We start from the raw sequence: 25,664 nt of genomic DNA, 5'->3' as shown, positions 1-25,664 counted from the left end.
GATCACTTGGTTCCTGAACACTAGTAAATGTAACTGTTTCCTTCACTGGACACGGATGACTGGGCACCAAGTCACCTGGACATTATTTAGAGGTAGGGATCTTGTTTTGGCGGTGGAATTTTGGAGATGGCACTGTTTGTCCCTTTAAAATACTATTGAGCATCCTTGAGTATGAACTACATTAATGAAAATCTACTTTCCATTATTCTTAGTTATAGCCTTCAGACATACCCTCTATATAATGCAACACTTAGGAAGATCCTTGAATGGATCCGGATCAAGCCTCCTTGGATAACAATGGTGAATATTGACCAAAGGGTGATTTGTTAAAGAAAGATAAGTGCCTAGTGCTGTGAAGATATTTGAGGTATTAGCTCTTTCTACTGAAAGTACTGACACCTTCTATTTTTTATGTGCCTATCTTAGTTTAAAATGTTCTGTTTATTTACCTTTTTAAGGTTTTTTATTTCATTAATGTTATGAATGAACATTGATGTTATTAAGCAGCATTTATTGTCACTGAATGGGTTTCTTCTATTAAGTCAAATGGTATTACTTTTAAGGACGTTTCCAGTGCACAAATAGAATTGCATCTTGTTGTAAAACAAAATTTCTGGCGATTGTAATAAGTGTGCACTAGACAAAGAAGTCAAAAATGTACCTGTAAATTTCTTTAAAACAGTGGAATACTAGCTTTCATTCAATCACAATTAGTAGCCGTGTATTGATTAAGAAAATAATGAGCTGCTTAACCTCATGCGCGCGGGCCGTTTCCCCGTTGTGCGCTGAGTTTTAAAAAATCCGCGTTACATGACGGGCTCAGCTCGTCCTGAGCGTACGACAGGCGTAACTCATGACGAGCTGAGCTCGTCATGATCGTCGAAGGGGTTAATAGTGATATTCACTAGGCAAATTCCCTTAACAAAATATACCATAAATGGAGATTAGGCGAAAAAAAGCAGTATTCACGGATCTTAATACTATTGAGCATTAGAAGTTGCACCAGATAGTTTCATGTCTCCATTGCGCATAACTTTTTAGGTCCGAGTTTTCTAATGTCTTCCATTTCCTGTCATACTCCACGACTGCTCGTCATTGCTACCGTGACATAGTCAAGTGCCTAACTGCAGCAACGTGACTTTCAGTTGAAACACTCCTGTATTGTGGCACAGAGCTAAAAATAGCAAACAATAGCACATGCACAAGACAGACTCCTGTAAGTTCTGGCTGCCTTGTATTCGCAGGAAAAGTCCATGTACCAATCAAGACGCTGATATCTGGTCTCTTCACTCTAATGGGTTGGGAGGTGCTTCATCCTCTCCTAACTTATCTGTGTGTACATTTGGTTCTTGAGAGGGGACGTTACCAGGAATCTGAATGGGCCAAAGAGGTATTGTATGGTATTAGCAAGCACAGAACAGCTTCTGAGAGCTAAGAGATAAATACTGCTTATGGAACATATTAGGGAAGAAAGGCTACTATTAAGTATTGTTTGTATCTAAAGATGTTGTGGCTACACGTACTATTCCTTGCCCTTTGATATGAGGCTTCTAATGATATAAATAATTCTGATATACACGCGGATTCATAATGCAGGTTTAAAAAACAAATGTTCATTGTGACGGTTGCGTTCCCCAGAAGGGTACATAAAATGCACATTTTTAAATTATTTTCATTAGGTTAGGTTCGCCTTACTTTTCCATCCCAAGAGGGTAGCTCAGATTTTCTCCTAACCCCTCACCTCCTGTATTGTTTTCTGGACTTTATTGTAGTAATTTAAAAACCTTATTTAAACGAGTTTTAGAAGAACATTTTTTTAATTATTAGAAAGACCACGTCGTTTATCACTATTAGTGGATTTAGCAAAGCAAATAGATACTAAAACGTATTGAGAAAAGTTATGAGAAAGGGTAGAAATCAATTGGGGGAATCTTGCAAGCACCTTCCAACCAGTTCCGTGTGCTTAGGTTTGTACTTCAGTGAAACATTTTTGCTTTGCACAGACACTAAAGATGACCCATAATTTTTCATAGATTAATAGTTGCGTTTTTTGCCTTCCTTGAGAGAATGTAGATACAATGTAGGATTTCATTTTAAAATGTGAGTATGTTTTCATACTGATGGATATTACGAAGTAACTAACTTTTGATGTGCAACTTTGAAAGGTGTAAGCATCAGTCAAGCCAGTCCATATTGAGTTGAATATTGAGTATGCCAATTGAAGAGTATGTGCTAACGGGTTGATGTCTATTTACTGAAGGTCGGTGGCACATTATGGTTGCGGAGAGATGTGAGCAGATACCAGCTTTGGGGGTAAAGGTCAGTTTATTTTGCTCCTAGTAATTAAGTTATGAGGAGCGGGGCAGGTTAAGGAATGGACTGTGAACAAGGATGAGGAGCAGTCACTGGAAAATAATAATGGCTATAGGAAATTGGTCAAGAAACCCAGCACACAGTTCATAGGGACGGCTTGTGCGTATACTTAGAGAAGTGGTTAAGCCAAGTTTATGCTTCATATCGGGGGGGCGGGGGGGGGGGGGGGGGGGTCACAGAGGAATGTTCAGAGCAGGGATGACCAAGTTCAGCACATTGTTTTCTTGAAGTATGCTGGGAGTGAATGAACAGCAGGGCCTTCCAAAAATTTCTGAGCTTGCTTTATTCTCTCCACAGTACGGGATCGAGTGCGAACAAAAATGGAACGAGATATTCTTGCAGACGTGAACCACCCTTTTGTGGTGAAATTACACTATGGTAAGTACATCAGTTTTTTATAAATCCAGTACTGTATTTGTGACAAAAAGTGTCCGTCGTCACGTGTTTTGCACAGGTAGCCATTTTTGGTAAGGTACATTCTGATAAATCGAATCCTGGCTAGTCTTTTATTCCAACAGATTTGTCTCGGGAGCACTCCACTGTTGCATGCCAGAAGCATCTCTCATCCTAAGAGGCTGGGCTTGCTGGCAACTACAGGAACGCCTTGAAAACATGGAGGTGTTTCCATGTTTACGTTTATCCTGGGAGGCCCTTCCTTGCCTTTGCTGAAGTGTTAATCAAATGCTCTCTCTCTCCTCCTGTCTGTCTCCACTGTTGCTTTTGTCTACGGACCCCTTATGTTAAGACCAGTCAGTCACTATTTTGCTTCTCAGTTAGCGGCCCATGTCTTACTCCTCTCTGCTCCGATATATATTACAGTGACTTAAACACCTCTTTTAGCTTGATCTAATCTAGTCACTTACTTCCTCGATCCTTGTCTTAATTGGTGGAGTCACACAATTATGACTTGTAGCATCTGGCCATCCACCTTGCTAAACGAACTAAAAATACTTTATATATTTTTTTCCCCACTCTTCTATTGGAAACACATTTCCTCCACTGCCAAGAGACGTTGCACATTATTATTGATGTCCTGGGACTCTAATGAATGGTGAATTAAATAGTTAAATTATTGGAGTCAATGATATTTCTCAATTTAAAATCCAAGACTCCTTCATGGCAGCTCCAAATCAGTCAAGTATTCACAACAGATTGATATAGGAAAATCCATTGCTGAATAATTTGAAACCAAATTTAAACTGTCTTAAACTATATAGAATACCTCTAGCATATTAACCCGCTCAGAAGGGATGTATGACGTTAAAACGCATACTTTTACCACGCATACCATTACAACGCAATATTTACAACGCAGGACCCTTTACAATACATACCTTTACAACGCATTACATTACATCGCAGATACTATTACAACGCATACCATTACAACATAAGTATAGGTAAGTATATTATTTTTTAATATTATTATATATTTTTTAAAAAAATGTGATTAACAAATATTTAATTTGCAATTAATACATTTTATATTAATGTCATTGTAATTTTAAAATTATGTATATATATACTTTTTTAAATAAATATTAAAATTACTAAAATAAATGTATTTTATTTAATTTAAAAAAATTTATAATACTGAACCCTAAAAATACCCCTGTACCCCATAACCCAAACCCAGCCCTGAACCCTAAAAATACCCCTGTACCCCATAACCCAAACCCCGCCCTGAACCCTTAAAATACCCCTGTACCCCCAAACCCAGCCCTGAACCCTAAAAATACCCCTGTACCCCAAAACCCAAACCCAGCCCTGAACCCTAAAAATACCCCTGTACCCCAAAACCAGCCCTGAACCCTAAAAATACCCCTGTACCACAAAACCCAAACCCAGCCCTGAACCCTAAAAATACCCCTGTACCCCACACTATATATAAAATTACTTGAATTAATTTATTTTATTTAATTTATAATATTTTGGAAATTAAAAAAAGGTAAAATAAAATGATATACTTACCTATACTTACGTTGTAATGGCATGCGGTGTAATAGTATCTGCGATGTAATGTCATGCGTTGTAAAGGTATGCGTTGTAAAGGATCCTGCGTTGTAATGGTATGCGTGGTAACAGTATGCGTGGTAAAAGTTGCGTTGTAACAGTTACATACCGCTCAGAAGATCCTTAATTTCATTTCGGTTTCCTAGCCCTCCGATTCGCAACACAATTTCTAGTAGTAGTTAACACTTCTCTTTATCAATTAGTTCTACCATTCCTTCAGACGAAGGACCTTGCTGCAAAATGGCACAGCTGTAAACCACAAGAAATAAAATATTCATACTGTTTGTTGGTTCCTTTTATCTTAAGCTCAGTCTCTACCGTTCATATCTGATTGATAATAACCTGAAACAGTTAAAGTTCAATTTGTAACCACTGATCAAGCAGAGCACCTCTTTGAGGTATTAAGTCCTACTTCATTCATGTCTTGCAAATAAATTCGTAATTGTCATCCAGCTGTTCATTTTTCAAAAAACTGATTGATGCTCTCTCAGGGTGGGGAAGCAGTGATCAGCCCTCTCCCTTAAGCAATATTTGTATCTCCTATGTCTAGCTGTCTTTCTCCCAGTTTTGCTGCTCCTGCCCATTGCTTCTCTAGAGGTACAAACTCCACTGATCAATCCATTTTGTCTTCTTTCCTTTAATCACTCTGCATATCTTTCACTTTTCATGTATTACAGCCATTTACTTTTTCAATGTATATTCACTCCAGCACGGCTGCACCCTTTTTCTAGGAATCTAGGTTTTCTCCTATGCTACTCTGGTCCTCCTCTGCCTGCTTCTAATCGTGGGCTAACGGTTTCTAGGTCATTATTGCATTACAAAAACCTCAACATGCTCGTAATCTTGGCATATTTATTGAATTAATGTTTTAACCTTTCTATATATTTTTAGCAGTCCAGTGTTGTTTTTTTATTCTAACGTATCTCTGCCACGCTTCAGAGGCAATTGGTTGATGTTCCCCACTTTTTCTTTTTTGGCTGAGATTCTTGTATTGGAGGTTTTTTTCTTCGGAGAATACGTGGGTAGGAACTGGGCCTGCTAGGCACAATTTCAAGGAATTGCATGGTAGCGTTAAGTGTTTGAATGTATGCACACTGGCTCAAACGCAATACACACATGATGTGGAATGGTGGCCAGTGATAGCAAAGAGCCCTGGTGTGCCCTTTCTGACCTGATACTGTGGCCCGTTACTGTTCCACATAGGTAAGATTCTGTTTCAGACCTTAAAGGAGTCTCACTGCACCCTCTGATTATAGACCGTACCGGCTCTCATACTCATGTAGCTGGAAGTCCGCCTTCATCCTCACACTAGCGAAGTGTGTGTAGCTATAGAGCTTCTCTTCGGATGCCTCTTACTCACACCACCGCTGCCCTTTGATTAACTGACACATTGATGTGTGAACATATCTTTCCAGAAGTGTCTGGTCTTCATTGATCCCCAGAGGATCACAGTATAGCGCCTGCACTGCAACTTAAGCCTTTTACCAGACCGATCCCCTTTTCTAGTTGACACACTTTAGCTATAAAGCCAGGCTCATGCACTTCGTTCAGTTAGAGCTCAGTTTATAGGACTCCTTGCCTCTTGATACCAATCCTGGTAGATTTATCTTATGTTAAGAAAAGTTTCCTTTAATTTGATTACTGTATTTTTTTCTGTACAATGAAATAAATTAAAATAAGGAAATTGATAAGTATGGTCTTTCTCTATGAAACTGTCACCTTTGAAATGCCACACAAAAGAAGCACCAGTAGGTCATAGTGTGAAGAGGCGCTTTACAAAGGCACGATCCTGACACCACACATTCCTAGATTACCCCTCTTAGCAGCGCACTCCAGGGGACTCCCAAAAACATGTGGCGTATTGGGTTAGCACACCCTGACCACTAGGTGAAAACGTTTATCATTCATATGATGGTGTGTTCACAGGCTGCTCGAGGCTCGGTGGCTAGCACTCGGAGTGGCCAAGTGAGAGAAGCTTGGGTGGGCGCAGGCTTCAGAGCATTACTGAAGAACGCAGGTTACGAAAGGCTTGACTTGACCATTTTTTCCTTTTAGCATTTCAGACTGAAGGAAAGCTCTACCTCATTCTAGACTTTCTCCGAGGCGGGGACCTCTTCACACGGCTTTCCAAGGAAGTGAGTTTGGTTTTATTTTTGTGGCTTCCTCACTAAATATGTTCTCATTTTATTGGTTTACTCCTTATGGTTTTGTTTCTTTACTTTCTTGCCTCTTTTCTTAAATGTCACCTTCTGTCACCTTCCCTTCTGCCCATTCTGTCTTTTGGTTTCTTTGTATAGTTTGCACTGATAAGCAGGTGCTCATTTCTGTTATTTGTTGTTGCCACTTCCCAATCTCTTCCATATCATGTGTTCTATTTGGCCTAACACTTTAAAGTGCCCCACGGGCCCAACGTGGCCAAAGGCCTCCCACCTGGGATTTTGAGTATGCCTGTCCATGCACTCATTTATCCACTAATGAGGCTCTACAGCTGTAAAATGTCTGATCCTCCTTGTGGCTTGTGAAACAAGACAACTTCCATCTCTTGTGTTTGCATGTTTATTGATGATTCAAGCAATGCAATTCATGTCAACGCCTGTTTTCCAAAGCTAACCTATGCATGTTTTGCATGCACTACCTATGTTCTGTGTATCCCTGGCCTGATTGCATACCTCTGCAACATGTTGTACAAGTAAGTATTGAAACCTCTTTATTTAGGATCTTTTGCATTTGAATTCAGTGCTACATGGAGCATTTAGAGGTTTGTAGCTAAGGAGAGGGATAAACCCCCACTAATCATGGGCAAGTTGTCCCTTATTTTCACTTTGTCCCACTCAAGATGATGTATTGGACATTATTCTAATAGAGAAGCAGTTCTCCCTATTTGATTTTAAAGACTTAACGTGTTGATTGCTGTTCCACAGTGCAGATCTTTGGATCGCTGTGTTGGACCAAGACCTACACAGTGTTAACAAATTAAAAAATCCTGACGCTTCTTCCTCATGACTCATCTGAAGACAAACTATAAGCTGGATCCAGCACCATCTTGGCTTTTATACTCTGTGGAGGCTGTTTCTGTCATTTTGCCCACTTCACCAGCCTAAGAGTCCTGTATTATCCTCAGGGCCGGACTGGGAACCAGAACCGTATCCCTTGTTTACACCAATGTCTACACACAGCTATAGTATTTTATTCAATGTTTCAAAGTTTGCTGTAGTAATAGTCTAGTGTATATCCGAAAATACAATAAAAACTGTACATTTACATACAAGGGATATAAATGACAATCGTTTTCATATCATGTGGCTGTTATGAAATATTGCATGATTAGACTAACCTGGAGCTACATCGAGCACCTCTGCTGTAGTGACCCTTGTTTTGACAACTCCCATACTCCTCTTTCTCCAGATGACTGTTGCCTCCAGGGGTCTTTGTGCCCTTGCATGTAAAATGAGAGGCAAGTGCTGAAGTGTGATGCCAACTAAGACATAAAGGAGCAGAGCCTCTTATGCTGGTGTACCTGTCTCCCCAAAACGTAAATCTGGCTGAACCTGCTATGGCGCACTGCCTTAGGTTGTTTATTGGAATGTCCCTTAAGAGGTCTATTAAGTCAGTTGGGCTTTCCTCCCAAATCATGGTCAGACGCCACAATAGCTGTGTTTTGTAAGAAGGGTAAGCAACTGGATCTAGTGGGATCTTATCGTCCTATATCTTTACTAAATGCTGATAATAAAATCTACTCTAAGATCTTGGCAAATCGATTATCAGTAGTTATGGCGTCTTTAGTCTCACAACAACAGCACGGCTGTATACCGAAAAGGGGAACTGTAGGTCATGTCAACAAGGTAATTACGCTTTTTGATATTGCGGCAGCAAAGAAAAACGATTTAGCGCTTATCTTACTTGACGCTGAGAAAGCGTTTGATCGTGTTCATTGGGGCTATATGTGGAGACTTATGGATAAAATGGGATTTGGGCAGAAATGTATTGTTGCTTTACAGTCTCTTTATTTAACCCCTATGGCTAAGATCTCGGCTATGGGATTACTTTCGGACTCTTTGAATATAACTCGTGGAACTCGCCAAAGCTGCCCGTTTTCTCCCCTTTTGTTTGCCCTATAGATCAACCCTTTTATTGAACAATTGACCAGAAATGGACTGATTCCACCTTATCGAGCATTGGGTTATACTTTTTCTGTTTTCACGTACACGGAGGACATTGCTGTGGCAACAGCAAATCCAGCTACTGCTATTGTAGAGATAGAGCGATTGGCGAAGGAGTTTGGTAGTGTATCGGGATACAAGCTTAACGTATCCAAGACGCAGATTTTGTGCTCTGATACTTTAGCTTGGCAGGACGAGAGGGTAGTTAAAGAGGCAATGTATTTAGGGATACAGCTAAAGGCGAATATGACCGAACTGGTCGATGGAAATTTGAGCTCATTGATGGCTAAAATTAATAAATCTTTAGGTAGATGTGAACGATTACACCTTACCATCATTGGTCACTCAAATATTATAAAAATGAATGTACTACCAAAGGTTATTTACCTGTATAGGTCAATACCTTTAGAAATATCTAGAAATAGGATACAGACTTTACAGTCGATGTGTGTCAAATTTATTTGGAGTCCAGGCTTACCTAAACGAGCAATGAAATATATGATTTTACCTCTAGTTGGGGGGGGGGGGATGGCGCTACCTGATTTTTTCTTATATTATGTAACTTGTTTTTTATTGAAGATGAGGGTATTGATTACGGGTGAAATAGGGGCGGATACGGCTACTGCTCCTTCTATTTTTGAAATGCTGTTGGGCCCAGTTGCAAAACAATGCTTATTTATTGAGCCGGATGAAAGCTACTATAAACGGACACGTTTCAAGGTATTGATCAGTGCAGCTAAAGTCTTGAAATGGCTTGCTAAAGTAACGGCAATTGGTAAAATCTCCTATTATACTCCTTTTAAAGCCTCTAGGCACCTTCCAGGGATATTTTCTGATGATATGGCAATAAAGTGGCAGAGGAAGGGGGTTAGATGGCTGGGGGGATTTGAAGACGGGACTCATAAGTCATTTGATGAGTTAAAGGAACAATTTTCTTTCCCTAGAACTTATTTCTTTAAATTTCTACAAATACGGGATTACTTATTTCGAGGTAAGATTGCACTGCAAAAAAATAAAGTAGTTGAAGGGGTTAGAAAACAGATTAAAATAGGAATGTTGTATCAAATATTGCTTATGGAGAGAACTGATGACCTCGACAATGTAAGGCTGAAGTGGGTTTGTGCATTAGACGACCCAGACATAGTTGTAGAAGATTTGCTTTTGAAGTCTACTGAGGCATTAATGTCTGCAAATTTAAAAGCCCAATTTTTTAAGATGCTGTTTGATTTATACTATATTCCCGTTCGGATGGCAAAATGGGGGGAGGGAATGAGGGTAAATGTTTTCGTTGTAAGGCTGATGGCGCAGATAGTACACATATTTTTAGGTCTCGTGGCGTTTACAGTGCGAAGCGCTGTCTCGCCAGAGACCTATAGTTAGCGACTCAGCTTTCCAGGAGACAGGAGCTGACCGCGTGCATCCCAAAATCATCGATCAGAGCGGCCCGCGCGCGCGCACGCTGTGGCCATCTCCTGTCTCCTGGAAGCTCCAACACACACGCATGCGCACACACAGACACACACACACACACACACACACACGAGCGGCCATGCACGCACACATACAGAGACACACACCCCCGTCGCACACATACATACACACACACGCGCACACACACACACACACACACACACACATGAGCGCACCAAGACCCCCCCTACAACTAAGGCCCACTTACCGCCACTCCGGACTTCTGCAAATAGTTAGTTTCCCGCTCGAATCGGGGCGCTGGCATGCATGTATGTATGTATGTGAGAAAAGTTAAACGAAAATAATGGGACCATCGCCAGACACAATGGCTTTTGCCAATGCCTGTTCGTGTAGTAAGCAGCTACAACTCTCAGACGGGATACCAAAGAACGAACCCCGGCATCTACTTTTCGCTGATATTATTGCGCAGGCGCGGCCCTGCTACCCTTCACCTTAAACAGCGCATGTGCACTCTCACGGTGTTTTTTAACAGCACATGCGTAGTTTGTTATTGGTACTAGTTACTTTGACGCATGCACAGTGTTATTGTACTAGCTGGTAGGTGGCGCTTTATCCAGCTCTCCATGCAATGTTTGAGCCCTCACAGCCTCTCTCCGCAGGCTGGTCTAACAGCGCCCCCATGATCACCAACCAGCCTAAGGTGAGGACTCTAGAGTAATGAGGGGTGAGCTGGGCGAGAGAAGTCTAGACTGCTTAACTCGGGATTTTCTGAGTAAAGGACCATAGAGAGGACGTGACTAGAATTATGGGCTACAGTGAAACCTCTCTAGTTTGAGTGATGTGGCGAACTGTTCTAGCTCCTTGCATTTTGGGCCATAGCTTCCAGATAAGTCTGTATTATGTGCGACACCAAAAGTATTTGTCGTACATTGACGTGAGCATCTATCGCCATATTTGGAAAAGCAAAATCAACAATTTAAGAACGTAAATTGACTGAAGGTGCCATACATAAACGGGTCCACTGGTGTGCTATGTTGTGACCTGTAGTTTTATCTTTAGCACAGTAAGGAGTGCTGGGATAGAAAAAACGGGTAAGATTCTGAAAGTTGAGGGGGAACCGGGATCCAAGGTAATCTCTACAAATTGACTTATCTGTGTTTCAGTGCTGCATGCCAGCAGCTGCATATTCTGTTTGATCATGTGGACCTTTAGAGAGCTCATTTTCCTTTCCTGCACATCAGTCCTGAGACATGGAATGCAACAGTAAACAACATGAGTTGGGGGCACAGAGAAAGGGAATATAGAATGATGTGGTCATCAATCTGTGGTTAGGGCATAGAAAGAAAAACATGATGACATACTTTGCAGTATTCTAGCCAAAGCCTGAAAGAGAGGACAATTGAGAGGAGGGCTAGATAAGCCTCGCATACTGAATTCTGTGATAACCGGCCTCTGTTGTGGATCGTCTCGGATTACATTTAGTTACTGGCCTCAGTTAAAAACCATAGAGCGGAGGATAAACCAGCATGAGCCAAACACTTCATGTCCATGCTGTTGTGGTTAGTTAATCCTTTTAAAAACATCCTAAAGTAGAAGCGGATATGCATTGAATCTGTGAACACCAGAAAGGTGTAGTACAACAGCCTTTGAACGTTTGGTAAGGACTCCAACGCAGCACAGTTTGTTTTCTCGTTGGTGTTGGTATTTGCCTCTCTTTCAAGTTTCAAGGGAGGCTCAGAAATACAGGCACTTTCAGGAGGCGTCAGCCCCGTGCGTTAGGTGCATCATCAAAACTGTGTGAATAATAACAGCTGTGAGCCCGTGCGTGAGGTGCATCATCAGAGCTGTGAATAATAACTGCGTCAGCCCCATGCGTGAGGTGCATCATCAGAGCTGTGTGAAAAATAACAGCTGTGAGCCTCGGGTGCATCATCAGAGCTGTGTGAATAATAACAGCTGTGAGCCCGTGCCTGAGGTGCATAGTCAGAGCTGTGTGAATAATAACTGCGTCAGCCCCGTGCGTAAGGTGCATCATCAGACCTGTGTGAATAATAACTGCGTCAACCCTGTGCGTGAGGTGCATCATCCACATTGCTCAGGTCACCCAAATTCCTGCACTCTCTACCACACTGCTTTCAAGAACAGCATACTCTTGCACACACTCTCACTGCTCACCAATTCAAAGTTTGCTAAAAATTTTATGCGACGCATTGTCATACACAATGTCAATAACTCAAACTTTAATGCTACGACACCTATTGCATTGTAAATGCTTGTTTTTAGCTGTTAAACGTAAATGTTTTATAGCAGAAATTTGAACGTTTTTGTCAATGGTAATTAAAATGCCTATAGATATCACACCCGCCATGATGCTACTGGGGAAAATACCCATAGATAGGCCAATGGACCCACTATATCAATATCGCCATTTTTTTTTTTCTATGACTGCTGCACGATTATGTATAGCCACTGAGTGGCTCCAGGAGAAACCACCTGACTTTCATCAATGGCGAGCTAAAATGTACAATCTATTTAATTTGGAGTGGGGTCTCTTTTCTATTAGGGGTATTAGAAAGAAAAAATTGGGCATAAAAATTTGGGGTTCATTTCGAGACTATTATGAGGATTGACAGTAGATGATTGATGAATTGTATAGGAAATCGATGGATCGCTAAGGGGTCAACCATTGTGGGCAGGATGAACTGCGCTGTCTTGATTAATCTGTTCTTTTATAATGAATTTATTCATGCCTGCAAATGAACGCTGGTCTTATTTATTATTTATTTTTCTTCTTTTTTCTTTGTATTTGTATCTGCTTATGTTTCTTGCTGTGAACAATAAAAAAAGAGGTCTATTAAGTGGTCACAGAACTTTGGACAACTTGTATTAGGATTAGTGCAGTCAGTAATTTGTACATTCTGATCACAGTACCTAACTGTTTTTGTTCCCTCCATGGACCCTCCTCCCCTATACTGGCTAATCTGTGTACCTAACGCCTGACTCTGTAGCTGCCACTCATGTGGCTGCAGGTGGCCCTTAACCAATCTGGTCTGTATCTAATCAACCCTAGTGCTCCCTCTCTAACTCCACAATTGGGTAATATTCTTGCTCTCTGACATTTGCCACCACTTTTTGTCCCTTGACCTTTAATCTTCTTGCTCCAATCTTTATCCCTGTTCTCACATACCATCAGGTGTCTAAATCCTTCCCTGTTCTTTCTCCAGGTGATGTTCACTGAGGAAGATGTCAAGTTTTACCTGGCAGAGCTGGCTCTGGGCCTCGATCACCTTCACAGCCTGGGAATCATATACAGAGACCTCAAACCAGAGAAGTATGTGCTGGCAAAGTTTGTCCATCAGCTACGTTATTTAATTGAAGGATTCATTTTTCTATCTCAATGAAGAATTACATGCTGGCAAATAATGTTGGTGGAGGGCTCTGGTTGTGGGAACCCATGAGATGTTGGTAAGTACTATGTGGTGCCAAAAACTGGGAATTCCGTTTTGGGAGATTGGCAACAGATGCTCTAAAGTTAAAGTCCCAGCTATTGGCGGCCGGATTGCCTCTCCAGTGCCTGCCCGCTGATTCCCTTGTCAGCACTTGGAAGCCACATTTCCACCCTGGCACTTGCTAGCCTAATTTCCACTTTCTTTAGCTGGTACCTCAGCGGCTTCATTCTCACTATTTCCTTGTGTTTTGCAGTATTCTTCTGGATGAGGAAGGACACATCAAATTAACAGGTATAAACTCCTTTGTTTGCTTCAAAGTGCTTGTCAAGTGGTTACATAGTATTCCTCCAAACATAGCTTGTGCTGCACCTTCTTCTAAAACTTGACACTCTGGACTAATAATGTTATCTCTAGACATGCCCTCTTCCTTGTTATAACTGGTTCCTTTCTACTATGGCTTCCTCTTAGGGGTGCCTATGGTGATGAGCCTTTGAATTGTATCTGTGTTTGCCCATGTCCATTTGAACTGCTTCATATGTTTTTTTCTCATGCAGATTTTGGATTAAGCAAAGAAGCCATAGATCACGAGAAGAAGGCCTACTCTTTCTGCGGTACAGTGGAGTACATGGCTCCTGAAGTGGTCAACCGCCAGGGGCACACGCACAGTGCAGACTGGTGGTCCTACGGTGTCCTCATGGTATGGGAGTGAGTGAGCTCTTTTCTGTGCCTTTTAATATCTTTTCTTGTCCCATCTACATTTTTCAGAGCTCCTTATTCCACCCATGCCTTTACTCCCTCCTCTGCCCTTCTGTTTGACCTGTGCTATTTTAACTTTCATTTGCTCATCTCTCCCCACTCGCAGGTCTCGATCTCTTGCCGCCTGTTTTTCTCCTCACCTGGGACTAAAGTTTTCCACCTTTTTTAATTCCTTCTTTCTCTTTCCCTATCACTCTTGGCTCCATCCTTTGTCTTGGTCCATCTATTTAACAAATCCAATACAGCTCATGTGACCATTTTCTTTTAATACCTCAAGGTATCTCTTGAACCCTCTTTTAAATTGATTTTCTGATGGATACTCCTAATTGCAGATTCCTCACCTTTAGACTATCCCCAGGCAGCAGTGTGGATCCCAAAAATGTTTCAGCATAGCCCCTGCACGCCGGAAGGTAGTGTTGTGCAGCTCCAAGTCGACACAGCTCTATCCTGGAAGTGACGATTGAAGCGACATATAGGTGTCACTCAAGTGTACTGATATTGGTTCCTTTCTTTCCACGCTTTCCTATGTAGATGCAGGGCTAGTTCCCAACTTTGTCTAGTAACTTAACAAGTTTTTTTCTCCCAGTATTTGTCTCACGTGTACAGGGGAACATGTCTCTTCCTAAACCCCTACAAGGTTTAAACCATGTAGCTTGTCACAAACAAATGTCTGTGACAGAACTCCATGAGGTGTGTCTCTGGTGTTTGGATTCAAGCCACAACTCTTAAGTCTTTCGATGAATCTGCCCTGATGCACCTGAAGGCATTCCGAGTACGCAAGCTAAAAAGGTACATCGCTGTACACCACAGGAAGCCACGTAAGACCTGATACAGCTCGTCGAAATCCAGGCTGTCCACCTGCCCAACCCTCCCTGCCCCGTGACAAGTTGTGGTCTGACTAAAGATCCAAAATGAAATACAAGAAGTCTAAGTGGGTCTCATCCCAGGCTTGTTACTCTGCTTCAGAGAAGTTGTGAGGACGTCAAGATGCTCCTTGGTCCCCCACTGAGTAGCTGTTGATCCCGATGCACCATTAATTTCTGAGGCTGTTGCAATGACAGATTTATTCATTTAAGGAAGGTATGCTTTAAATCTTTGACACCCTGCCGTCTCCTTTTGGCGTGCCTTCAGGCTCCATGAACCGCAGAGACTTCCAGTTTGGTTACCGCCTGCGGGTCTGACCTTGAAATAATCTATACCTCCTGAACCCGCTTTGGGTTCAGCTCTGACTTCAGAGCACACTCCTGTGCGCCAAAGGCAAGCCCGTCTGCGCCCGTCCGCGCCTGACCGCCGCCAGACGCATGGACCCCTGGTTCTTTATAGCCCGGTATTGTATCTCCTACTTTTAACCTGAAATCTCTGGCAACATGACCATACTCAGATACTCTAGTGAAAAAATCAGAGAGCTAAATACTTCTCTGATCAAACTCACCGGAACCCTAGCTTCTGAAATAGCTAGTTGTCCTCAAATTTCTCTGACCGCCCACCCTACTGATCAGACGGAGATTCCTTCCCTCTCTGGCTCCAACCCCTCTAGTGCAGACAGCCCAACTGAAACGCTGAATGTCCTATATTTTAACGCCCGCTCCACCCCCAAGCACGCATTAGAAATCTGGTCCTTAATTGATTCAGCAGCCCTAGACATCTGTTTTATTACTAAGACCTGGCTGCATGAATATGCCACCCCCGATATACACATTGCCTTCCCACCAGAGTATGAAATAACCCGACTCGATAGGAAAGAAACCAAAGTGGTGAGGGGGGGGGGGGGGGGGCGACGGGTTATTGATTGCAGCCAAAAAGAACGTGAATGTGGTTAGTTTGGAAAATGTTGTCTCCAATTGCATAGAAGTTATCATATTTCAGATTGAGGGAAAACCGAATAACATCTGGAAAGGAGCCTTAATATACCGCCCCCCTGGCGCTAAAGGAGATTTTGCCAATATATTGCTTGAAATCATTGCACCTCATGTCCTTGCCTCTGACAAATTTCTTCTATTAGGGGATTTTAATTATCATGCGGACATACTATCTGATTTAGACACAGAGAAGTTAATGTCTAGTATGAATACTCTGGGACTTGATCGGAAGATCATAGGCCCCTCACACCAAGCCGGTCATACATTGGATCTTCTTTTTACCAATTCCCCCGATCTGACAGTAGCTTCTCCTATTCCATTGCTCTGGGCAGATCATTATTTACTAAATTTTTCCTTTCCAATGGTCAAAATAAAAACGGCATGAGTAAATGGATCCACATTACAGAGATCTTTGAAAACAATTACTTTACCACTGTTTAAAAAGAAAATTTTACTTAAACACACACATTTTTTTCTCAAGTGCTAGCACTGCGGCAGTACAACTCTACCTCGCCATAGAGACAGCACTGGACAAAATTACCACCATTCACCTCTTTTCCCTCCCATCCTAACCCAACTCCGTCAGATGCCCTGGGTATTTCACCATCAGACCTCTATACATCATGGAGGAATTCATTAAATGTGATTGCGAGGCAACCTTGTCGGCCGGACTAAAAATTAAGTCAGGGACATCCACTGACCACATCTCCCCTAAACTTTTTCCCATATTTGCGCCGGTATTGGTGGAACATCTTACAAACCTATTCAATAAATCCTTCACGGATGCCGATTTCCCAACAATATGGAAAGCAGCTAAAGTTAGGCCTATCTTGAAAAAGCCCACCGCCGACCCTAACATCCTGTTAAATTATCGGCCCATTTCTCTGCTTCCATACTTTGGGAGTGGCTCAAAGCATACTTTGGGAAAATGCTTCAATCCATTGTGCTCCACCCATATGTTCCTTTGCGAGCCCTGTGCTCAGCCAACCTTTATTTGGCCTGTGTCCTGCGTGTCAATAGGGCACGAGCAGGAGGGCCCTCTTTCTGTGCCAAAGCCCCTGCCCTCTGTAATGCACTACCTCTGTCCATCAGGAGCACTCATAAGCACTGGGCTTTATGAAAAGCCTTGAAGACCTGGCTATTCTCCCCCTTAATCCTCTGTCCATTCTCTTCTCATTCTAAGACTAGCGCTGGGACGCCCCGTTGCTGGGGCAGCCATGCGCTTTACAATATATCCTAATATAACACACAACTACCATGTGGGAGTCTGAATCAGCCAGGCATGGAACTCCTGTATCTCTTTTGGCTGCTACCTCTGATGCCCAGAGTTTGGAAGATGATCAGGAACTACCATGCCTGAGTCATCCCAGTTGCCAGGACCAGACTGGCCGCAGCAGGCATCTGGCATTTTCCTGGGAGGCTCTTAGGTTGGGGGCTGGTTTTGTAGCAGTGCTGCTATATCGGCCCCCAGTAACAAAAGCAGCAGGGGGCTGATCTCTCATCATTGCCAGGGCTGCTTTGGGTTCCCAGTCCGGCCCTGCTAGTGACTGGATTGGGCCGGGAAAGTGTGATAGCTAGAGCATCTGGGCATGAGCATCTATTTTCCGATCAGACTACCACTCTGGGAGCGCCACCTGTGGCAGAAGCAGGGCAGGGACCTGCACAGTCGGCACTTCCATTCATGGAGATTGAGTGGTGGCAGTTAACTGCATTTGATCTTCTTTCCGAAGTTGTACTTGTCATCTGGACAGCCAGGCGTCTTTTCTAAGTCTGTCTGTGCCAGGGGCTGTGACAAGTTAGTGGCCTGGTATGCAGGCAAACTATTGGATGTCCTATTCATTTTATCTCTGGCCCTAAAAGAACTTGCATTGGGCACCTTTAAGTTATTTGTTGGCCATTTTGCGCTTTTTTCATTTACTGAACCCAGCCATCCCTTGATGAGATTATTTTTTAAAGGTTTGGCTCACTTATTTCCTTCAAAACCCTTGGTGATGCCACACTTGGATCTTCATTTTGTTCTCACTTCCCTCATGTGCACACCATTTGAACACATGTACAGGGGCTATTACATCTCCTGGCTGACTCTCAAGACTGTTTCTGGTTGTGGTGACCTCAGTTCGCCATATGAGTGAACTCCAAGTTCTCTCAGTTCAGTCAGTTTATACTTCCCTTTTTTTCAGACAAAGTTCTATTGCACCCCAAGCTGGCTTTTTTTGCCTAGAGTTGTTACGGCTTTTGACCGTACCTCACTCTTGCAAAGTCCTTTGCCCCGCGCACCCATCAAAAGAAGAGGCGCCACTCAATCAGCTGGATTCTAAAAGAGATTTGACTAACTACACCAATCACACCAAAAACCACCAGGTGGGTGATCAGCTCTTTTTTGGGTTCTCTTGGTCAAAGAAAGGCACAGCAGTGCAGAAAAGGATCTGGCAAGATACATAGTCCTTTGCTAACTGGAGATTCCACACTGCCCTTCAACCTCCCCGTTTGGTGAAATGGACTCTCTTCAATCCAAGAAGGTCCCAATCTAGAGCTCTGGCACAAAGAATTTCTTTTTGAGGCGCAGCGTCTGAGTGCACAAATAGTGTTCAAAAAGAAACGGAAGTCAGTATGATGGAGTAGTACCTATTTACGGCTCCAGTCATTACTTCTGGGGCAGAGCGGTGTCGATGCAGAGCTGCATGAGACCACCTACTGGGGCTGTGCTGAAAAATCTTCCAGATCAGGGCTGGCCTTTGGGAGCATTCTAAAGATGAGGCATCTGCAGTTAGACATTCCACCAGAAAGAGTGTTGCCGAATGTAAGTAACTTGCTCAGTAAGATAAATGTCCTGCAAGAGTTAACTAAGTACTCTAACAATTGGGCTGAATGCCACCCTGTATAACACAATGTAGTCATCAGCTACTGGCTTTAAATTGGCAAATATTAGAAAAGATTGTTATGTGAAAAAAAAACTGCAAGTAACAAAATGTACTGTGGTCTCAGTGGGGAGCCACGTGTGAATATCATAAATGCTGAACAAGCATCACGTGGGCGTAACCACACCTTCTGTTCAAACTGTTTGTGGGGGCTGCTGCTCTTTGATGGGCTGCTGCTTATGCTGCACCCTTGCTTCGGGCTTGCTCTCCTGAAGATTGAAAATGTCTGTAAAACACATTTTAGGAGAGTGCAGCGTAATGCTGCCTTTAAATTGAGAAGAATATCACTGGTTCGAATGTGTAAGGTAAGAATGTGTACAGCATAAAGGGACCTGTCCCTATATGCTGTAAGTTCTTTTGCTGCCTTCAGGCACACTGCTTGAGTTAAGCCACGCTGCAGGCAGCAGCCCGGACGGTAGCAAACACATGGAAATCAGATCACCTACCTCTGACCTTAAAGCATCTCCACTGGCTACTGCTAGAAGACCAGATCAATTCAAGATTGGCTGCATAGCCCCCAAGGCGGTGCTCTTGAGGACTCCAAGGAAAATTCCACTCCACAGGGAAACAGAAACTAATAATAAGACGAACGACGATCTTACAAAGGCAGTCCCAGCTCCGCAGCTCGGTCATACAAGCTCAGTTAGCAGAGCCATCCATCGCGTTACATCAGTCCTACAAGCAGCAGAGCTCGCCTTCCAGGTACACCAGTCGCACACGCTGAAGCAGCAGAGCGAGCCCTCGGGCACTGTGCACCTAGCTGCCTTCGTACAGCGCCGAATGCTCTGCGGTCTCTAGGCACCGATCCTTTAAGCTGAGCGGCTTTATCAACCATGCAAACAGCTATGCCTCAGCTGAATGTGACCACACGTTCCTGACAGCAGTGCTATCCTTTAAGTTACACTGATCATACATGCTCAAGCAGCAGAGCTAGGCTAGTCTTACAACAGCTTGGGCATAAGAGACATCACTCATCTGATCATGCAGACTGAGGCAGCAGCGCTATAGCTGTAGGCGACTCTGGGCCAGATGCATCAAAGGGTTTTGCCCATTCTGTGTCTATGGGAAAAAGTGTTCATGCATATGGCCCCAGGTGAGTTGGACATTCGTATGGGTGTTTGACGGTCTCTTGATTATGTTGCCCTGCAGTTCCGGTTTCAGTAACCATAGACGCCTGCTTCTCTAATTTTTTCTCCGTGCTGCGGCATTTGACCCGTAGTCTGGCTTTTTGACGTAACACGATCCTCCTACAAAGGTTATCAACGAACTGTGAAAAAGCCACATGATTGATGGTCGTAGCGTCAAAGAAGTATCCCAGACTTTCATTGTGATTTCTTATTGTATTGATGGTGATGTGCAGGGCATTAGTCGTGATGGTGCTGCCACCTACTGGCCTCCGACATTCCAGAGAAACCTTTGCATTGTAGCGCAGCCCTTCAAATCCCGTTGAAAGCGTGAAAGCGCCAGGCGTCCTGACGCAAGAGCGTGGTGTCCCACGCGGGGCGCACAGATGTGTAGTGCAAGGAAGGAATGTGTCGGTGGTTTCTTATATCAGAACTGATGAGGGCCATTCAGATCATCCAGCCGTCCCTTGTTATGAAGGTCCCCTAAAGCGCCACGCGATGGACTCAGTGGGAAGCTTTTCCATGAACTTGGCCTCAGTGATTCCCAAGTACTCATAATGCAATGTGTCATTTTGTAACTCTTCTGTGCCGTGTTGGAAGGAGGGTCTCTGCTCACCTGGCGGCAGGGGGTACCCGGGTGCACTGGGGAGGCGGTGGTTGGGGGGTTGTAGCTTGTCTCTCCTGCTCTGTACTGACTGCGCTCTTTCCCTTCCAGTTCGAGATGCTCACCGGCTCGCTGCCGTTCCATGGGAAGGACCGCAAGGAGACCATGACCCTCATCCTCAAGCAAGTCCTCCTCTGATTATTGTGGCTACTTTCTCACTGTCCTCTGCTGACGCTCTTTCCGTCTGCTTCCACTGCATAACTCTGACACTACTTTCCTCCCACCACACTGCTTCTCGCCCTGCACCCAGCCACGTCCAGCACCCTCCCATTCACGCTCCATCACTAGTGCTGCGTCTCTTGCACCCTCCCACTCACTACGCTCCCAGGCATCGCACCCAGGGTCCGACTGGGACAGAAAGTAGGCAGGGGCACCAAACGAACAAATGCCCCCATTAGTGAATTAGATAGCTTAACAAGTGACCCAAGGCGGCATGGATTTGAACTTGCTGCATGCAATGTTCACTCTAACTTTTCAACAATAGTCAAAGCTGTACTGCTAGAAAGACATATTGCATAAAAACTATGTTGAAGCTTTGATCTCTCACTATTGGATATTATAACCTACTGTTCTACCTTGCTTGTCGAACTTTATGTACAGCGTATCTTAGTTTGTTCTTACCACACTGCAACCCTCAGCAACCCTTACTGTACAGCTCTCCGATACTGTGATGGTCATGTTTGCTCTTTTTGAAACACAATAAATACATATCAGGAAAATCAACAGTGAAAACTGGCCCCCTGAAGCAAAAAAAAAAAAAGGCCCACACTGACCGTCCGACCAGCTCTTCGGGCACTGCCTGATTGCGCCATAAGCCAGTCTGACCCTGATCGCATCCATCCACCACACTCCTACTCGATGCGGTTTCCTACTGCTTCCACTAAGCCTTCCTCTCATTGCATCTCAGAAAGTGAATTATTCATCCCGAAGTCTTGCTCCTCTCACTGTGTTCCTATCACTCTTGCACTCACTGCATCATTGCCTTTGAATTAATTCACCACCTTGCACCCCTCCTTCTTGCAATGCATGCTACAACTTCTGCTGCCTTCATTCCTGTCACTATCTCTGAACTGCATTTTTTCACCAAAACTGTATTCTCACCACATCCTTAGCACTCCCAGTAATTCCCCAGCTCTCTCTCCCACTTCATCACCAGCACTGCATTCCTCCTCCTGCTGCAGTGCACCCCTTTTGCTCGCCCTACATCCTAACGATGATGACTTGCACTCCTCCGTCCAGCTCATGCTTGTCTTAATGGCAATGTGTTCTTACATTCACTTTACACCAACACATTTTCACTACATCTAAACTACATGCACTCCCTCCCTCCCAGTCATACTGCATCTCTGACACTGCATTTTAACACCAGATTGCTCCCTTTCACTTGCACTGCACCCCTCCACTCACACTTAATCAATGGTACTAGATTCAGTCAACTAGGCTACTGTCTTCCCCCTCACCACGCCTCACTATGGCGATCATCCCTCGCTGTCACTTTCTTTACTTGCGGGTACGTTCCTCCTTGAATGTCACTTTCCTCCTCTGTCACCACCTTACCGCACTAATGCATTGTGACTTTGACCTTTCTTCACCATGCTTCTTCTCTCAGGCCTTCATAGACTGTTTGTTTATTCCCATGCTTTCTTATCCATGGCAGTCCTTTTCTTCCCTCTTTATCACTTTCTTTCTTTTCTATCATATTCTTCTCCAGCATTGATTCTGTCATAGATTCACATGCTTCAATTATTCCCTGACGGGCTGAGAAATCCCCAGTAGCACTGTTTTCTAGTTGTGGTAGTTAACATTTGTTAGAACATAGTTACAACATAGAGCAGCCTATCCCCCTCAGCCTGTGACGCAAACACAAGTCAACGAAGCAGAGCTTGATTCCCGATAGAGGCTTCCATGGTTTCTCCTAGACTCCAGTGAAAAAGGGGAATAATCAGCTCTTCCCTTATCGACCATTTGGGCAGGAAAATATTATATTTTCGAAACCAGATGCTTTTTCCTAGGGTTCCGAACATCCTTTCTAGCAGGGCAGATTAGTTCCACTCTCCATTTTTCCTTGTTTTTCAGCTTTGGTTGAAGAATCGCAAAAAATAGTGATATCTGACAAAATCAACTCGAAATTTTTCTCCAGTCGTTGCCACATGTTTGGTAAAAAAGAGAAGTTTTGGGTCTGATCCCATTTGAACTACAATTACAGCTTCTACCTTCTGCACAATTTAAAGAAACGCAAGATATGTAAATCCTTTTCTTAAAAAAGACTAAAGATGTTTGTGTGGATTTTTTTGCCCTGATGTAAGGTTACTATCTTGGGTAATGTTTCTGGTGGATACATAATCTTCTTGCAGATTCCTCACCTAACGAATATCCTCCAAGGCGTCAGAATGGTTTGGAAATCTTTCTTCCTTAGATTTAACTCTCCAGTGCCGTGAAGTGGAACCATGTGGCTTCATCTGTGATTTTTGGCCACTGCACACAACAGCACTGGCGTATAATGGATGCCAGCATGCATGCTTACATCAGTTTCTGAAACTTTTTCCGTGCATGAGTGAGGAGAGGAACCCAAGAGAGCATCAACTACAGTGAAATTAACAAAACCCATTTGCATACCTTTGGGAACTTATTCATTCTGGCACTAACTAATCCAGGTAGATGGGGGAGCTATGAGGACTCTCCAGGAAGATTATTTATCTGCCCGAACTACTGTTACCAAACCTAAGTAACTTTTACTCCTGAAGGATATATTTTCCTAAAGATTCCTCACTTTAAGAATGAGTATCAAAGCAGTACCCTTTAGGAGATTGCAAGGATTATTGCTGATTAACTAAGGTAACTTTTAACAAAAAGTTGGGCTGGTTGTATTGCGGTCACTTTAGGCAACCAATTCCAATTGGGTGCCATTCAGGGGGACCAGCAAGGTCCTCAGAATCAGTTACCTTTACGGGTGAAGCAGTTCCAGGCCTTTTTCCCCTTTGCAATGGGTTTCTATGAAGTGGTCCTAAAGCAAGGAATGAAGGATGCTGTAGATGAGTTGTGGTCGACGGAGGGGGGTTTGGGGGGGGTTAGGGGGTGAGTGGGTCTTCCTGCAGATACTCTGTGGTCCACGAAGGGGTTGATGCAGTCTTGGTCACAGGGCGAATATCCGTCCGAAGTCCTCTCGGTGCTGTTAGAAGACCAGTTGCCCCTGGGCTACCAGGCACATGGTAGAGCAGTCACTGTCAAATCCTTTCCTGAGTGATAACTGTTTCTGGGCAACCAAGCTGCACTGCAACGACTCTCCTGGGCTTAGCAAACTCGGGTGCAACTTTGAGCTGTAGGTTCTGGTCTCTGGGGCTGCACAGCTTCAGTCTGAATATTTTGGCCCTAGTTGCCCCAGTAGGCTTCCCAGCTGTTGTGGCCCTGTTCGGCAAACAGCTGGCCAGCCAACTGACCCTTGCAGTCTCTTTGCCCTGACTGGGTTGTGGAGATGACTTCCTTAGGAGCAGGACACAGCAGGCACTGTCCTTTTCTTTTGCTAGCCACCAGGTTTGCGGGTGCAGTCCATGCCGTTCCAACCTTTTTGCTGGTTTCATGGGGCAGCAGGACAGTCCTTCGGTCCTTCTTCCAGTCTTGACGAGATCTGGATGTCATTGGCACTCTTTTAATGCTCAAAGTGCCCTCAGTGTAGATGCAGTTAGTAGCCAGTGGGCTACCAGGTTCCCACCCTCCTTATGACCACTTCCTGGGAAGTGTGGCATCTAGCTATCTCAAGATGCACCGTTCTGCCCACTCCCAAAATGGCACAACCCCTCTCCTCATCCAGAGCTCAGAGCTCCCTAGCCAAACCCAAACCCCCTGAAAAACCAGATTGACAGTTGATTTCCCCTCTCCTTCCTGGGTGCCAGCTAGTCTGCCTAAGCGATTGGGCTGCCCCCTCCCAAGTGTTCTCCATTTGCTCTTCAAAAGGTGCTTCAGCTTTGACGCTCGCCTTTTGGGCCAACAACTGTTTGATTATCTGCAGGAGGAAATTAGCACCTTGATTATCTTCAGGAGGAAAGTAGCACCTCTCTCTAGTGCCTGGCCCCAGTTGACTCTTTTCCTGGGAGTCGTAGCATGTCTCCTTAGGATGGCAGATAGCTGTCTCGGGTTCAAGCTCCTTGTGTAACTGATAAGGGCACAGGGAAGTGAAGGCTACAAAAATAACTTTGCAAAAGTTGCACAGTTACTTGGTACAATAATTTCAACTGGAGTATCAAGTTGAGCTTAATGTAACGAGTTGTTTGATACCTTTGGTTACACCATTCTGCAGTTAGCACAGCTGAGAAGTCAGCGTGTTACCCTGTACTCGCCAATGGGGCAACCAAATCTTTCCACAGTAAAAACAGTTTTGTGTTCATATTGCCAGAATGTGTAAAATACATATTATGCCCATGAAATATGCTGTCCTCAGTGCGCTCTGAGTCGAAAAAACAGCAGCATCATTCAAAAAACCTGGGGCGGCGGGCATACAAAAATAGGCATTTCCTTACAGAGAGTTGGACTGCCTGAAGCAAAAGCCTACTATCCCATGGCATCCGGTCACATACACTCCCTATCTGGAGGGCCCGTAGGGAAGGAATTAGGGCTTAGTTAATAAGAAACCCAAACCACCAGGCTCTCTGGCAACTGGTGTGAGGACGTCCAATATTTTGTCACTTAAACCTGCACTATGGCTTCTGGTAATTTGTGGCCTGCTGGGCCCTAGAACGGCTTTTTCAGGCAGCAAAACATATAGTGGTTCGTTAAATGCAAGTAACAATTGTACAACTGAAACTGATGGCAAAGTTCCGGGAAAAATGTTCCTCGGGGCATGGTCATTGGAGTAAGGAGGAAGCATATTGTCTCCCTCAAAACAGTTCTCTAATGCCGCATAATCTTTATTAGGTTTGGTTA

At 43.8% G+C, this 25,664-nt stretch overlaps 1 protein-coding gene across 2 annotated transcripts in view; it reads left to right on the top strand.

The window, feature by feature from the left end:
- The window catches only part of RPS6KA1 (ribosomal protein S6 kinase A1), a 1,033,098-nt gene that overhangs the window by 651,788 nt on the left and 355,646 nt on the right, over nt 1-25,664 (top strand). For both annotated transcript variants that reach the window (XM_086957626.1, XM_086957627.1), the window contains 6 exons: nt 2,671-2,751; nt 6,442-6,521; nt 13,202-13,308; nt 13,680-13,717; nt 13,981-14,123; nt 20,799-20,869. In XM_086957626.1, the coding sequence (XP_086813752.1) occupies nt 2,671-2,751; nt 6,442-6,521; nt 13,202-13,308; nt 13,680-13,717; nt 13,981-14,123; nt 20,799-20,869 (520 nt within the window). The remainder of the gene's footprint in view (nt 1-2,670; nt 2,752-6,441; nt 6,522-13,201; nt 13,309-13,679; nt 13,718-13,980; nt 14,124-20,798; nt 20,870-25,664) is intronic.

This window comes from Lissotriton vulgaris, chromosome 2_1 (genome assembly GCF_964263255.1).
Source record: "Lissotriton vulgaris chromosome 2_1, aLisVul1.2, whole genome shotgun sequence".
NCBI classification, from domain to species: Eukaryota; Metazoa; Chordata; class Amphibia; order Caudata; family Salamandridae; genus Lissotriton; species Lissotriton vulgaris.
This window is presented reverse-complemented; position numbering and strand designations above follow the sequence as displayed.